Source organism: Terrapene carolina, unplaced genomic scaffold (assembly GCF_002925995.2).
Source record: "Terrapene carolina triunguis isolate 2854851 unplaced genomic scaffold, T_m_triunguis-2.0 Scaffold195, whole genome shotgun sequence".
In the NCBI taxonomy this organism is placed as follows: domain Eukaryota; kingdom Metazoa; phylum Chordata; order Testudines; family Emydidae; genus Terrapene; species Terrapene triunguis.
The window spans coordinates 1154196-1170336 of record NW_020664546.1 but is presented as its reverse complement, the minus strand read 5'-3'; the positions used below and the strand labels follow the sequence as shown (position 1 = coordinate 1170336).

Below are 16141 nucleotides of genomic sequence, written 5' to 3'. Positions count from 1 at the left end.
CCCCCCCCCCCCCCCCCCCCCCTTCCCCCCCACCCCCCCCCCCCCCGGTCGCTTGCTTTCCCCCAGCCTCTCTCAAATGCTCATTTTCACTGCACGGCCCAAACTGGTGTATTTATTGTTTTGACAGATATATTATGCTAAGTTCAGGTTTTATTAGTTACAGGATGCTAGACGGGCAGCAAAATAGTCAAAAAGGGTAATTTTTAAAAAATGAAATTTCACATAGGTTTTCATGGTTCTTTCCCTCCCCTCTTCCCATTTTTCATAACCAGCTCCATGTGTTTTGTTCACTAAAGTTATGTGTGGAATTAGGACCACATATTATCATAGCTGCAATGGGTCCATTAAAGGCCAACTCCTGAAGCCCAAATACAAATCCATAGAGCACAACCACAGAAATGCACAACTGATTTATTTATAAATCTGTAGAAACTGACTCCCACATCTACATGCAGTTAGCATGCACTAACACATACACTTCCACATTATTTATTATTACAATTGTTGTTTAGTGCCTAGAGACCTCAACTAAGATCAGGGCTCCAGGGTGGTAGGTGCTGGACATACACATAAAAAGTTTATGTAACAAAGTTTATAATGTAGTTAGACAAAGGTAGGGAGAAATGTATGATACATTGGCTCTTCTGCAATTACTGATCAACAACATTAACTTTTTAAGAAATAATACTTTTTTTTAAGCGTTCCCTTCTCTTTTAAAAACTTGTTATGAAATGAATACACACGTTTTAGGTCATCATTTTTTGTGCACAAGCCAGCAAAAGGAATAAAAGTCAAAGTAGGCTGCAAATTTTATTCACACAGGTATACACACATGCAGAAATACAAGCACCTCCCTACATAAAAGCACACAGTCTCTTACACACAATGCATGCATGCACGCACACTTGACTACTCAGACACTTTTTCATACACTTTTCCAGGGGCTGCCTAAATCACCCAGCTGGGAAGGGGGGAGGGGAAAAGATTTGGGGGTGGGAAGGGAGGAGGAGAGAGGATGGGGAGGGAAAGAGGCCAAGGATGAGAGCAGGGTTGGGGAGTGAGAGGGGGCAGTGAAAGAGAGAGGAGGGGGCGTGGGGGTATATGGGGTGGATGGGGATACAGGTGGAGACAGAAGGCTAAAAACAAGGCTCTGAATGCCCCTCCGCCCAATAGAAGTTCAGTTCTATATCTGGTTCTTCATACATGAAGCTGGACAAATCCCCTGACCCAAAATTTTCTATAGGTGGCCACTGAATGGGCATTCCTCCTTTTTGGGTATCCAATTTGACACACCTGAGGCCTGATTTCCAGAAATATTCAGACAGAACTGAAGTCAAAGGAATCTGGATGCTTAGCAAGTCTGGAGAAATGAGTACAGGATTAAGAGCGAGGAATAGAATCCTAATCCTATCACAGATTCATTATATAGCCTTCAGCAAAATCACTTTGTCTTTTGGTTTCAGTTTCCCCAATTTGTGAAATGGGGATAATAGTACATATGTATCCATTTTCAAGGGTGTTGTGAAAATGAAGTGAATGCTCCAGCTGTTGAAACAATTCTAATTATTTTGTATACTTTTTTAATCCAATTTAAATTTACTATTTGTCCTGACACACAAGTTGTATGATCTGAAACAGAATTTACTGAAAATTAAAGTACAAAAATCTTTATTGAAAGTAGAATTAAAGGTTATTTATTTTGATACAAAAATCTTATGCTCCTGTGAAGCAGAACCACAAGAGGGAGACACTCTCCAGCACAGGTACTCATGTGGATTAAACCCTGCTGTTGAAAACAGCAGTTCTATATAACTGCTCAGACCCAATAATTTCCATTAAGAATGTACTCGAAAGTTTCACAAACCTGAGCATTTCCATTCAAGATGCACTTGTGAGCTCCCCAACCCCCATTATTTTGGATTTTCCCATTTACTGGGGGGGAAATAATTTGTTTAAATACCTACACTAATGGGATGTTAAGATTATGACTTAAATGCTCTAAACAAATGAGATAAGAATTAAGGTTCTTAGAGGAATAATTCTTTTACCTGCTATTCCTGTTTTGCTTTCCAATGTCTAAATCATGAATGTTTAGGTGTATATAATAAATATTGGCTGCGTAATTGTGCTAAATTACTATTAATGCCTAAATTTTCATTTCCTGACTTTTGGGCAGTTAAAATGAAAAAAAAACCAACGTTTGAGATTTTGTAGTTCAATTTAAAATTCTATTTAAAAATGATTTACAATTGTGTTTTAGAAAGAGAATAAATTTAAGTTTCAGTTTCGCAATGTATTCTTAGCAACTAGAAGATGCTGAGCACCTTCATCTCCCAAAGACTTCAATCTACCAGCATCTCTCTCAAGGCTTTTAATAGAACACTTACCATCAGTGTATCTAACTGAGGGTACTCAGCACCTCTCAAGATCAGGCCTTAAGTACACATGAAAGTAATTAAAAGTGTCATTGTTAGCACAGAAACCATCATTACTTGAGATGTTCAAGGCCAGTGCAATCTACAATCCTTGCATGATACAGAGGAACTAGATGCCCTCTGGAAATCCACATTCAACCCAGAAGACTGGGGGCTATAAGCCAGATTTACAAAGGTATCCAAGCACCTAAAGAGAGAAACACCTACTTCAATTTACAGAAGTGCCTAAGCAAATTAGGTGCCTAACTCCCATTGACTTTCAATATAAATTAGGTGCTTCTGGAATCCCACTAGGTGCCTACCTGCATCTTCAGGTGACTATATACCTTTGTTGTTTGCCTGACCATGTCAGTATTACAGCCACAATAGAATAAACTAAGTTGGAGTACAAATATACATAATATCAGCAAAAATTCAAAAAAATTTTTGGGCTCCACACTATGGTTAGGGGGCTGGAGCACATGACTTATGCGGAGAGGCTGAGGGAACTGGGATGATTTAGTCTGCAGAAGAGAAGAATGAGGGGGGATTTGATAGCTGCTTTCAACTACCTGAAAGGGGGTTCCAAAGAGGATGGCTCTAGACTGTTCTCAGTGGTAGCAGATGACAGAACGAGGAGTAACGGTCTCAAGTTGCAGTGGGGGAGGCTTAGGTTGGATATTAGGAAAAATCTTTTCACTAGGAGGGTGATGAAGCACTGGAATGGGTTACCTAGGGAAGTGGTGGAATCTCCTTCCTTAGAGGTTTTTAAGGTCAGGCTTGACAAAGCCCTGGCTAGGATGATTTAGTTGGGGATTGGTCCTGCTTTGAGCAGGGGGTTGGACTAGATGACCTCCTGAGGTCCCTTCCAACCTTAATATTCTATGATGTCCCTTGAATAGATATGTGGGCAGAGTTGGCACCGGAGTTTGTTGCAGGGTTTGGTTCCTGGGTTGGTGTTTTTGTTATGTGGTGTGTAGTTGCTAGTGAGTATTTGCTTCAGGTTGGGGGACTGTCTGTAAGCGAGGACTGGCCTGTCCCCCTGGGTCTGTGAGAGTGAGGGATCATCCTTCAGGATAGGTTGTAGATCCTTGATAATGCGCTGGAGAGGTTTTAGTTGGGGGCTGTAGGTGGCGGCTAGTGGCGTTCTGTTACTTTCTTTGTTGGGCCTGCCTTGTAGTAGATGACTTCTGGGTACCCTTCTGGCTCTGTCAATTTGTTTCTTCACTTCACCGGGTGGGTATTGTAGTTTTAAGAACTCTTGATAGAGATCCTGTAGGTGTTTGTCTCTGTCTGAGGGATCGGATCAAATGCGGTTGTGTCTTATAGAGCTTGGCTGTAGACAATGGGCCATGTGATGTGGTCTGGATGAAAGCTGGAGGAATGTAGGTAAGTATAGCTGTCAGTAGGTTTCCAGTATAGGGTCGTGTTTATGTGACCATTGCTTATTAGCACTGTAGTGTCTAGGAAGTGGACCTCTTGTGTGGACTGGTCCAGGCTGAGGTTGATGGTGGAGTGGAAATTGTTTGAAATCTCGGTGGAATTTCTCAAGGGCCTACTTTCCCATGGGTCCAGATGATGAAAATGTCATCAATGTAGCACAAGTAGAGTAGGGGCGTAAGAGGACAAGAGCTGAGGAAGTGTTGTTCTAAGTCAGCCATAAAAATGTTGGCATACTGTGGGGCCATGCGGGTAATTTCAAATTTCAAAAACAGACTCCAACATGAAATTGCAGAACTGGAATTAATCTGCAAACTGGACACCATCAGATTAGGCCTGAATAAAGACTGGGAGTGGTTGGGTCATTACAAAACCTAAACCTAATTTCCCCAATACTAATTTCCCCCTACTGTTACTCACACCTTCTTGTCAACTGTCTGAAATGGGCCACTCTCACTTCAAAGGTTATTTTTCCTCCCTTGGTATCCTGCTATTAATTGATTCGTCTCGTTAGACTGACCTCACACTTGGTAAGGCAACTAACTTCTTTTCATGTATTTATACCTGCTCCTGTATTTTCCACTCCATGCATCTGATGAAGTGGGTTCTAGTCCACAAAAGCTTATAACAAATTTATTTGGGCAGTCTCCAAGGTGCCACAAGGAGTCCTCATTGTTTCTACTCCTTAAATGTATACACCATGTAAATAAAAAGCCTGATAAATAAAGCATACCTCAAACGCATAAAAAAGAAATCTCACCACTTCACAGCATATAACATAATACTAGTTCATTTTAAATCCACTCTTCTGTATCCTATTTTCCCATCCTTACTTTGAGAATATATCAGCAACACATTTCTAATTTATGCAGTACACCAATTACAAGCTGTGCTACCTGTGCATAGGTTGATGCCAGTACAGCTTCCTCAGCACACCACTGTTCACAGAAAACTTCACTTTTGCTTTTCCATGTTATATAAAAAGCAGCAGGAAAACATAATCACTGCTAAATTAGTCAATTTAGGTCAACAATGGTAAATGTAGATATTGCAGGGCCACCCTGAATTACAAATGAAACAAAACACAATCAATTAACAGGCTTGCCTGTGAGAACAGGGGCCTGCATTTCATGACCCAGGAGGTTCATTCCTGTCTTACATTTAATGTCAATGCTGGTGGGAGTGGGGGGAAGGAAGAGAGTTCCCTTTGACCACTTTAGAAAACCCAGAGTTTCGGGGAATTCTAGCATTGCCATAAGGTAGTACCCCTGCCTGTTGGTGGATTCGACTTGTTAGGGAGGCGGTATAAAATATACTCCTGAGATAAAATGGTTCTCAATCAACCTTCCCCCCACAGCCAGAGCCCCGAGACCCCCTGTCCCTCCCCCATGGCCAGAGCCATAAGTCCCACCCTCCCATCCACCACCACCACCTCCCAAGGAGCCCCGGGACAGCCGCAGCCGTGCCTCCCCTCCCCAGACTTCAAGCTGCTGCGGGGAAAAGCCTCACACTTCGTCTGAAGAAGTTTTTCATATGCCCCATGCAGATTCTGGGGCAGCTGAGGAGACAGTATTTGCTATTCAGCTTCCTGGGTTCATCCATATTCTCTCTGGAGTCCAGGGAGATTATGGATGAACCCAGGAAGCTGAATAGCACATACCGCCTCCTCAGCTGCCCCGGAACCTGCATGGGGCATAATAAAACAAAATTTCCCCCCAAAACCCCACAACCAGGGGTCTGGCGGCAGCAGCAGAGCCTCCCCTGGTCTATTACACCTGCTGCCCATGCTCTCAACTGCTTAATCCCTCAATGATTTCTGACACACTGGCCATCTTGATCACATCCCCTGCAAAGCTCTATGTACTGCCCTGAAAACTTTCACCATGACAGTACCTGCCAGGGATTTATCAACACCAAACTGGTGCCCAGAAGACCAGTAACTATCACGAGTGGAGAGCTTCCACTGTAATTACCATTCTTTTCCATAGCATGGGGAGCTCTCATCCTTGTGATCTGGTACTGAAATGTGAGAGTTAGTCTACAAAAGTGGTAAAGAAACGTCTCCTTTCTGACCCTGAAGTTATGCCGCCAATTCTGGTCATTCCAGATCACAACTACAACTAGGTTCCACCAGTCTTTGGCTATGACTCATACCCAAAAGCCTTCTTCCATCCACTGATGATTATCCACAAGTGCAACACAAGTGATAGTGGATGCAAGACTAATGATTGCATTATGAATTCCATGCTCATCTTGGACGCTGGCAGGCAGTGATGTCTGCTTGCCTCAGTGTGAGCCAGGGAGACAGAACCTATAAAGAATGCAGGTAAGGCTCAGAGAGGCTCACCCACCTGGATATTTTTAGTTTTCAACCTCTGCTGCACTGTGTACATTCTTGGGATTTATTTCACCTCAAGGAAGGGTCTGCATGTTACGCCATAAGAACCAACAAAGGCTAACAAATATCCTGGTTTTAAGGGAAAAAACTCTTCCACATCCTATTACTTCTGAGATCAGCAGGATCATGGTGACACCACTGTAGACCGGGAACAGACAGCTTTTCAAATGCTTCAGCACTTTCTCAGGAAGAACTAGGAATAAGCATTCATCCAGACTCTATTTTCAGAAAAAGGATTAGAAATAGCATTGAATAGAGACTTTATAGGCATTTAAGCAAGCCTTAAAATAGTGTGGGCACACTGTACTACTGGTACTCTGACTGGCTCAAGTATCTAGGATAAACAACAGCTATGGGGGCCAGACTTTCGTGAAGGCGCAGCTTCCATTTAGGCATGAAGTGTTCCAAATCAGGACCTCCCACTGTTCTCAACCTGGCTCTAAATACGTACATTAAGAACATAAGAATATACATACCAATGGTCCATCTAGCCCAGTGTCCTGTCTTCCGACAGTGACCAGTACCAAATGCTTTAAAGGAAATGAACAGAACAGGACAAACATCAAGTGATCAGTCCCAGGATCTGGCAGTCAGAGGATTAGGGGGAGCATGGGGTTGTATCCCTGACTATCTTGGCTAATAGCCATGAATTTATCTAATTCTTTTTTGAACCAAGTTATACTTTTGGCCTGCACAACATCCCCTGGCAATGAGTTCCACAGGTTGACCATGCGTTGTGAAGAAGTACTTCCTTTTGGTTGGTTTAAACCTGCAGCCTATTAATGTCATCAGGTGACCCCTAATTCTTGTGTTATGCGAAGGGGGAAATAACACTTCATTATTCACTTTCTCCACAGCATGCAGGATTTTATAGGCCTCTATCATATTCCTCCCCCCCCCCCCTTGTCTCTTTTCCAAGCTGAATATTCCAGGTCTTTTTAATCTCTCTTCATAGGGAAGCTGTTCCATACCTCTAATCATTTTGTTGCCCTGCTCTAATATACTTTTTTAAGATAGGTATATATGCACGCAATATTCAAGATATAGGCGTAGCGTGGATTTATATAGAGGCATTATGATATTTGCTATCTTATTATCTATCCTTTTTCTAATGGTTCCTAACATAGTTAGCTTTTTTGAACGCCACTACATATTGAGTAGATGTTTTCAGAGAACTATCCACAATTAGTCCAAGATCTCTTTCTTGAGTGGTAACAACTAATTTACACCCCATCATTTTGTATGTATAGTTGGGATAATATTTTCCAATATGCATTACATTGCACTTATGAACACTGCCATTTTGTTGCCCAGTCACCCAGTTTTGCGAGATCCCTTTGTAACTCTTCACAGTCTGGTTACAACTTAACTATCTTGAGTAATTTTGTATCATTTACAAATTTTGCTACCTCACTGTTCACCCTTTTTCCAGATCATTTATGAATATGTTGAACACTAGCCACCGTATAGATTCCTGGGAGATACCTTTTTTACCTCTCTCAATTCTGAAAACTGGCCATTTACTCCTACCCTTTGTTTCTTGTATTTTAACTGGTTACTGATCCATGAGAGGACCTTCCCTCTTATCCAACAACTGCTTAGTTTGCCTAAGAGCCTTTGGTGAGGGACCTTGTCAAAAGTTTTCTGAAAAACCAAGTACACTGTATGCACTGGATCACCCCTGTCCACATATTTGCTGATCCCCTCAAAGAACTCCCATCAAAAAGCCAGTGAAATATATGGTCATTCATATAATCAATATCAGTCCGATTTTGCTTTTTTGGTGTGGTTTTTAGGGGGGGGGAGGGGTTAGATAACTGAAAACGTATCTTTCCTTCGCAAGGGGACAAAGGTGCATTTAATTATTTTAGCCTGTAGAGGTCCCATCTATTTCTGACTTCTCCATTAAGGAGCATAGCTTGTAAGAAACTGTTTACTATTAATTTTGTTCTATACTAGCAAGCAAACAGCATATAAATTAGTTTTGAAGAGTGGTTCTTTGAAAAGGGTATATAAAAAGTCAGTTCTGATCAGTTGCTGAGAACCATAGTTGACCATATCCATCCAGAGAGAATTATTCTACACAAAAGGAGAGGTTCAAAATTGGGGGGGGGGGAGATAATGAAGATGGTTTTATAACCTCAATTATGAAGTCAGCACACAGGTAATTACACATTTTTGCCCTTTTTCACTAATTACTGAGTTAAGTGTGTGTGTGTGTGTAGGCATGCAATCGCATGTTGTGGGTCCTCTTCCAACAGACCATATTATCTGTAGATCTTACTGTACAATGCAGCTTATTTTAGTCTCAGTGTATAAAATACAGCAAGGTACTTCATTTTATTTCAACTCAATGTTTAAGAATTCCAAGTGTATGATCAAAAAGTTGGACTGAAACATATACAACTCTGGACACAATTTCAGAAGTGATACTCAGAGTGCAGAGAAATTAAGTCCACAAAAATGTGTTTTTATCCTCACCTCTTATTGGACGAGATTTAACTCTTTTGATCACTTAAATAAACAGGGTAGCACTCTTCTTGTTGTTGTCACTAACTATTTCAAGATACCTGTACCACCTTATCCTTTAGGATAAGAACACTTTCCTCAAAATAAAGACCATGTACACCCACTTTTATCAAGCTAAATCTTTATTCAACAAGACCCTCCTCACCAAAGTAATTCTAGTTCACGGTTTTACATAAAAACAAGGATTATGACTAGAACTACACTTCAAACTTTTTTATACTAAGTATAGCCAATAAAATTTGGGAAATGTTAACTATTCAATTAAATAAATGAAATTACAGGCTCATTTTGTGGCATGTTATAGTGTCAGTTTACACGTATATAGTGATAAACACTTACTACTTTTCCCACTATGTATTGTATTCTAAAATGGTGGTCATGTCTGCCTATGATAAAAAAAAAAGATACAATTTAAAGTTCTATGCTGAATAGTTAGTTACATGTTGTTCAAGTTAAAACAATGGGTAACTATATTAAAAACTAAACCAAACCTCTAGTATAGCCACAGAAATGCCACTCTGGACTCCGAAAAAGGCAAAGAGAGGAAGCTACAGCCCTAGCACACTACAATGCCAACATGGAGGGCAACACCCAACAAGCTGCCTCATTTAGGTCTGTACATAGTGACTGCTCCAGTTCCACTAAAGGCAGCGGTTCAATCACCAGGAATCTGGCCGAGGTGGAACTTTCGTAGATAAGCAGCGGTACAGGTCTCCCCGTCCCAGCCTGGCTGCTCACAGGAGGTGAAAGCGGAGCCCTCCCTCCCTGGGACGAGCTCCGCTCTCTCGGCAGGTATGAAAACAAAGGCTCTCGAGTCACTTTCACCGTTCCAGGCGGGAGCCTGAACGGAAAGGGGCTGTCTCGGGCCGCAGGCCAGTTCGCCCGGCCCCTCTCCCTGAGGCGCGACTGACGAGTTCTCACCGCTCAGCCCGTCTGCGGGCGGCTCGCTTCAGCTTGGGGTTCGCCTCACGGCCGCACTCCTGACGCCTGTGCTCCGGGGCCAAGCAACCCCAGGCCGCGGCCCTGCCGTGAACCGCCATTGGGCCCGGCTGCCACGGGAGGACACTTCTCCGACACGCGTGGGGTCGGCGGGGCGTGGGGAGCGCGGGCTCCTCGGCGGGGCCGGGAAGGGGCCCCCCACACTGTCCGGTCGAGCCTCTCCGCCAGCCGGAGCCCTGCGCTGGGGCCAGCGGGCCGGGCGCCGTGCCTAAGGGTGACTCCCCGGGCTCGGCTCGCCCCCCCCGACCCCAGGGTCCCCTTGGGCCCCCCGCGGCCCGCGCACAAAGGGCCGCTCCGCTCGCGGCGCCATGCGGGCGGCGCCGGGTCCTGGGCACTCACCGGCGGCGGCCGCACCTTGCAGATGCCGGTTTGCTCGGCGATGGGTCGGATCTTGTGGATGAAGGCGAAGGGGTCGGCGAACTCCTCCCAGCTGGGCTCGAACACGGGGCACTCGGGCGGCGGCAAGAACTCGGCCATGGCCGGGCTGGGGCACCGGCAGCTCCTCAGCCAGCTGCCTCCAAACAATCCTCTAACAGACGCTGGTTGCCGAGCGCCGCCAGAACGGGCCGTGCACCTCCGCCGATCCGGGAGAGAAAAGAGTCCGGCCGGCCGGGCGCCGTGACGAACCCCCTGCCCCTCCGCCTGGGGGAGAGAGCGTGCCCAGAGGCTCCCGCGCCCCCATTGTGCCTGGGGCGCCCATCCGCAGGCCATGGGGTGCCTGGTGCTCACCCCCCCCCCCATCAAGGCCCCTCTCTTACAGAGTGAGGACTCACACGTACACGTGGTCTGTTGTAGAGGGGTCTGCGGCTCACATTAGAGTACAAGCTACGAGGGTTATAAAAATTAGAGGCCCCTCCATTCTCAGTGTTTGATGCAGTATTAAATAATTCCCTAAAAGAGGCCGTAGTCGCTATAACTTGGGACCCCAGATCATGGTCAGACCGACCCATTTGTTGTCCAGCCCTGGGGTTCTTTCCAGAACACAGAGTACAGGCCACATTTCTCTGGGGCTACTCCCAATCCTCATGCAGGGTTTCATTTCTTTTGCTTCCACCTGGAGCTCAGTTTCTCCCAGATATCTGATTCTCCCCCCCCCCCCCATATTAGAGAGACAAGGTGGGTGAGGAAATATCTTTTATTGGACCAACTTTTGTAGGTGAGAGAGACAAACTGTCAATATGACAGGCATAGACTCACGCAAATCCAAAAAGGAGCCTGCTTCTGATAGTATAAGGGCTGCGTACAGAAGAAAGGACTAGTCTACACTAGAAGCACTATATTGGCACAGCTGCAATGTTTCTGGTGAAGATGCTCTATGCCAGCTCCACAAGCAGCAGTAGCTGTTTTGACATAGCACTGTCCATACCAGTGCTTAAGTCAGTGTAACTTACATCACTCGGGGGTGGCTTATTCACACCCTGAGTGATGTAAATTATACCAAAGTAAGTGATAGTGTAGACTTGGCCTAAGATGTAAATTTAAACTGATTTAGTTAAACCAGTAAAAACATCAGTGTGGATACTCTTACTGGAATGGCTTTCTTTAGTTTAGTTTACACTGATTAAGAACTTCTAGGTAAACCCAAATAAGCTATTCTTAAACTGAAATAAGTGCCTATGCAGGGGTTTGCACCAGTTGAATGAAATTGGTTTTAAAAATTATTTAAGCTAAACTGGTGCAATTTGCCTATGTAGACAAGGCCACAATTCTAGAGAGAAATGAGACACACTAGTGTTTTCTGAAGGAACTTCTGGTCATGAGGATATTACATCTTATTGGCATTGCTCTCCATGCAGGTTTTATAAGGCCAGGTTACACTGAAGATACCTGGAAAGATACTGGAGCATATTATTAATCAATTTGTAAGCACCTGAAGGATAATAGGTTTATAAGGAATAGCCAGCATGGATTTGTCAAGAACAAATTATGCCAGACCAACCTAATTTCCTTATTTGACAAGGTGATTGGCTTAGTGGATAGGTGGGAAGCAGTAGATGTGATAAAAAAACAGGAGTACTTGTGGCACCTTAGAGACTAACAAATTTATTAGAGCATAAGCTTTCGTGGGCTACAGCCCACTTCTTCGGATGCAGACTAACACGGCTGCTACTCTGAAACCTGTCAGTAGATGTGATATATCTTGATTTTAATAAAGCTTTTGGCAAAGTCTGAAATGAGATTCTCAGAAGCAAACTATTGTAATTTTATCTAGACCACATTTCCCTAAGGTGGGTGCACAACTGGTTGAAAGACCATATTCAAAGAGTAGTTATGAATGATTCAGTGTCAAACTGGGAAGGAGCATCTAATGGGTTACCGCAGGGGTCAGTCCCAGATTTGGTACTATTCAGTATTTTCATTAATGACATGGATAATGGAGTGGAGAGTATGTTGATAAAATTTGCAGATGACACCAAGCTGGCAGAGCCTGCAAGCACTTTGGAGGATAGGATTAGAATTTAAAACGATCTTGACAAATTGGAGAATAGGTCTGAATTCAACAAGACACGTGCAAAGTACTTCACTTAGGAAAGAAAAATCAACTGCACAACTACAAAATGGGGAATAATTGGCCAGGTGGTGGTACTGCTGAAAAGGATCTGGAGGTAATAGTGGGTCAAAAATTGAATATGAGTCAACAAGCTTTCTGTGATGTATTAACAGGAGTGTTGTATGTAAGACACAGGAGGTAATTGTCCCACTCTACTTGGCACTGCTGAGGTCCCAGATGGAGTACTGTGTCCAATTCTGGACACTACACTTTAGGAAGATACAAATAAATTGGAGAGAGTCCAGAGGATAGCAACAAATATGATAAAATCTTTAGAACACTTGTCTTATGAGGAAAGATTTAAAAAACTGGACAGGTTCAGCCTTGAGAAAAGAAGACTAAGGGAGAACCTGATAGCCTTCAAATACATTTAAGGGCTGTTATAAAGAGGATGGTGGCTAACTATTCTCCATGTCCGCTGAAGGTAGGACAAGAAGTAATGGGCTTAATTTGCAGCAAGGGAGAGTTAGGTTAGATATTAGGAAACACTTTTTAACTACAAGGGTGGTTAAGCTCTGGAATAGGCTTTGAAGGGAAGCTGTGGAATCCCCATAATTGGAGGTTTTTAAAAAAACAGGTTGAAAAACACCTGTCAGGGATGATTTAGGTTTACTTGGTCTTGCCAAAGTGCAGGGGCTAGACTTGGTGACTCCTCAAAGTCCCCTCCAGTCTAACGTTTCTATGATTGTATGAAACTTGAAGAAAGATATGGTTCCTGGCCCCAAAGAATTAGTCCTCTAAAACACAGACATTAGAGCCAATACAAAGCAAAATTTGGTACTGGAATCACAAACTACACTAGACTTGCAAAATGTAGTTTCAGGCATACAATATGTGGGTAATCTGTTTATTTGTCATTATTGTCCATTGTGTAGTGTGAGGCTTGCTCATCTCTCCCCTCCTCCCCCCGGAATATACACAGTTTTTCTTCATCATGTTTTAATGGAATGTCCTCTCAGTTCTGATAATTGGAGGGGTTTTGTTTTCTTGTTTTTTTGCACTCCCTGTAGTCTGGATATAGAGCAGAAAGCACCTCTCTGTTTCACTCTCCTCCCTCACACTGGTTGCACTCCTCCTCTCTGGGGCTTGCACTGTACTTTGTATTCCATTTTTGGTTCCTCATTCTGTTTTTGGTAAGAGTCCCACTTGGTCATTTAGTTTTAAATGACTATAATTGCAACAGACTGCTGCTGAAAGACTTTGCAGAAGAATCTTTAGTCCTGAGAGGCAGCCATCCCCTTGATTTATAAGGACTGTACTCCATTAAGGTCTATGAATCTATCACAACATTGGTAGCATTTCTCTCTATTTGAGTGAACAATGGTGGTTGACTTTGATCGTGGCTTTTCTTTGTTTTGGGGGGTGTTTACTTTAGGAACTGTTGCAATTACAGATTCCCTTCACTTCTCCTGCTAAAGGGGTTCCCTAGGAGCCTCTGTGGATTAGCTCCATCCAGGCAACTGCAGCCTCACGGGGCTCTAAACCACCTTTTCTCCCTTTATGATGTATGTTTACATCTGCGGAGGGATCTGCCACAGCTGACAGCCACCCCAGCATCGGCACTTTTTTTTTTAAAGAGCCTCTCTGTTCTCTGGGATAGGCTAGGGGCTGGAGCAGCGTCACAGGGGGAGCCCCAGTCGGTTTCATTGTCTCTGCAAAGGCTCAAGCCAGTGCAGCGAGGAAAGTGGAAACCGCAGCAAAGTTGAACTATGTATTTCCAGCACGCTTGCTGCATGGCAGAAGGGAAAGCACCAGCAGTGCTGCTGTCCATGCAGGCACCTATCCTGCATGTAGTAGGAGACCCTGGAACAATAGGGGATGGGGTCTGAACAGGGGACTGCCTGAGCTGCTGCTCAGCTGTGGATGAAGAGGTTGTGAGGCTCTCTAGATAGGAGAGAAGCCATTGTGCTCTCCTGTAGGGTAGGGAACATTCAGCTAGAAGTTAGAATTCAGTTAGAAAGTGCCACATCCCTGATAGACAGAGCAAGAACAGAAAAGGGATAAGAGCAACATTTCCCTCTGGGCTGGACTCCCACATATAGAGTCTGCGCCTTCCCCCAAGACAAGAAGGGACTCCCCATCCAAACAGAACTTTTATCTGCTCCTTCCCAGGGCCGGCACTTCCACTAGGCGATCCTAGGCGGTCGCCTAGGGCAGCAGGATTGGGGGGGGGGGCATTTTGCCGCCCTCGGTGGAAATTCGGCGGCGGGGGGTCCTTCCGCTCTGGGTCTTCGGCGGAAATTCGGTGGCGGGTCCTTCACTCGCTCCGGGACCCGCTGCCGAAGTGCCCCGAAGATGCGGAGCGGAAGGACCCCCACCGCCGAATGCTCAGAGAAGGAGTGCTGTCGCCTAGGGCGGCAAAAACACTGGCGCCTCTCCTGCTCCTTCCACCTCCCACAGCAGAAAATGTGATTCTCACTTAATGGGAATACTGTAAAGCTGTGCACAAACATTTGACTTTTGATTCTGCAACATGATGGTGCTAGGGCAGGGGTTCTCAAAATTCATTGCACATTCTGACAACAAAATTACTACATGACCCGGGGAGGGGGGCGGAGCCTGAGCCCTTGCCACCCTGGGTGGGGGGGAAGAGAGGGCAGCAGCACGAGCCCTGCCGTTCCAGGTGGGGCTGGAGTTAGGGCTTCAGCCCTGGGTCCCAACAAATCTAATGATGGCCCTGGTGACCCCATTAAAATAGGGTCCCGACCCACTTGGGGTCCTGAACAACAATTTGAGAACTGCTGTGCTAGGGACAAGGCTTCTGGAGCTCCAGCTGTCCAGCAGATTCTCCCCAGGCCATGTGCTCACAGTCTGCTGCAGAGCCAAGCAAGGAGAGTCCTTTCTGGGAGTAAGGGCCCAAAATCAGACACACACTCAGGCCCTAGAGTTGCATGAGTTCAAGAAAATTAATTGTACATGCAAGGTCATGCCACATGGAAGATGTCCTTTTATACAGAAATGGGGGAAAGTGAGGGGGTCCTGCCAGCCTTCCAAGGGCCACAGAATACGTCACACAGAAAACATTTCCAAGACAACTAAGTTCCTTCAGCATCCCACACAGCCCGTGAGGCCCCACAGCGTCCTGCACAACCTGTGAGGCCCCCACCCCCAGCATCTGGCACAGCCCATAGGGCCCCCACCCCCAGCATCCCACACAGCCCATGGGGCCCCCACAACATGGATGCCCTCAGCTCCCCAGAACCCCAAGCCCATGCTCCCCTCTCTCCACACAGCCCATCCCCTGTCCTGCAGTGTGGGCTCCCCTCTGCTTGGCCAAAGGGCCCTGAGACCCCCAGAACAGGCTCGTCACCCGGGGCAGACAGCGGGGCCTGGGCGCCCCTCCCCGTCACTCGGGGGCGGATGCAGGACGTGGAAACTCCTTCTAGGACCCCGGGGAGCAGCAGTCGCTGCACGTAGCACACGTGTGCGGCCTCGGTGGCAGGAGGGGCAGCCCGCCCCCCCCCCAGGCCAGCCTCGCTTCTGCCCCGCCCACCGCCCGCAGCCGGTACGGAGCTGGACGTTACAGGAGCCGCCGTGCTGAGGGGCACCCCGCCGCCCCACTCTCTCTTTTCTGCCTCTACCCCCTCCCTGCCTCCCCCCACCCACTGCCTGGCCTCCCCAGTCCCCCCTATTCCTTCTGCCTGCCCCCATTCCCTCCTCCCGCTGCCTGTCTCCTTCCCCCATCCCTCCTCCCGCTGCCTGCCTGCCTGCCCACCCCATCCCAGCTTCCTGCTGCCTGCCCCCGCTTTCTGCTACCTGCTCCCCCATTCCCTGCTGCCTGCCCCCATCCTCCCCATTCCCTGCTGCCTG

The 16141-nt window shown here is 45.9% G+C and overlaps 1 protein-coding gene across 1 annotated transcript in view; it reads right to left on the bottom strand.

Moving 5' to 3' along the window:
- KDM5B (lysine demethylase 5B) overlaps positions 1-10301 on the bottom strand; it is a 199517-nt gene extending 189216 nt beyond the window's left edge. Inside the window, exon 1 of the mRNA XM_026655093.2 lies at positions 10120-10301. Coding sequence (XP_026510878.1) covers positions 10120-10257 — 138 coding nt within the window. The 5' untranslated portion in view covers positions 10258-10301. The remainder of the gene's footprint in view (positions 1-10119) is intronic.
- Between the last annotated feature and the right edge of the window lie 5840 nt (positions 10302-16141).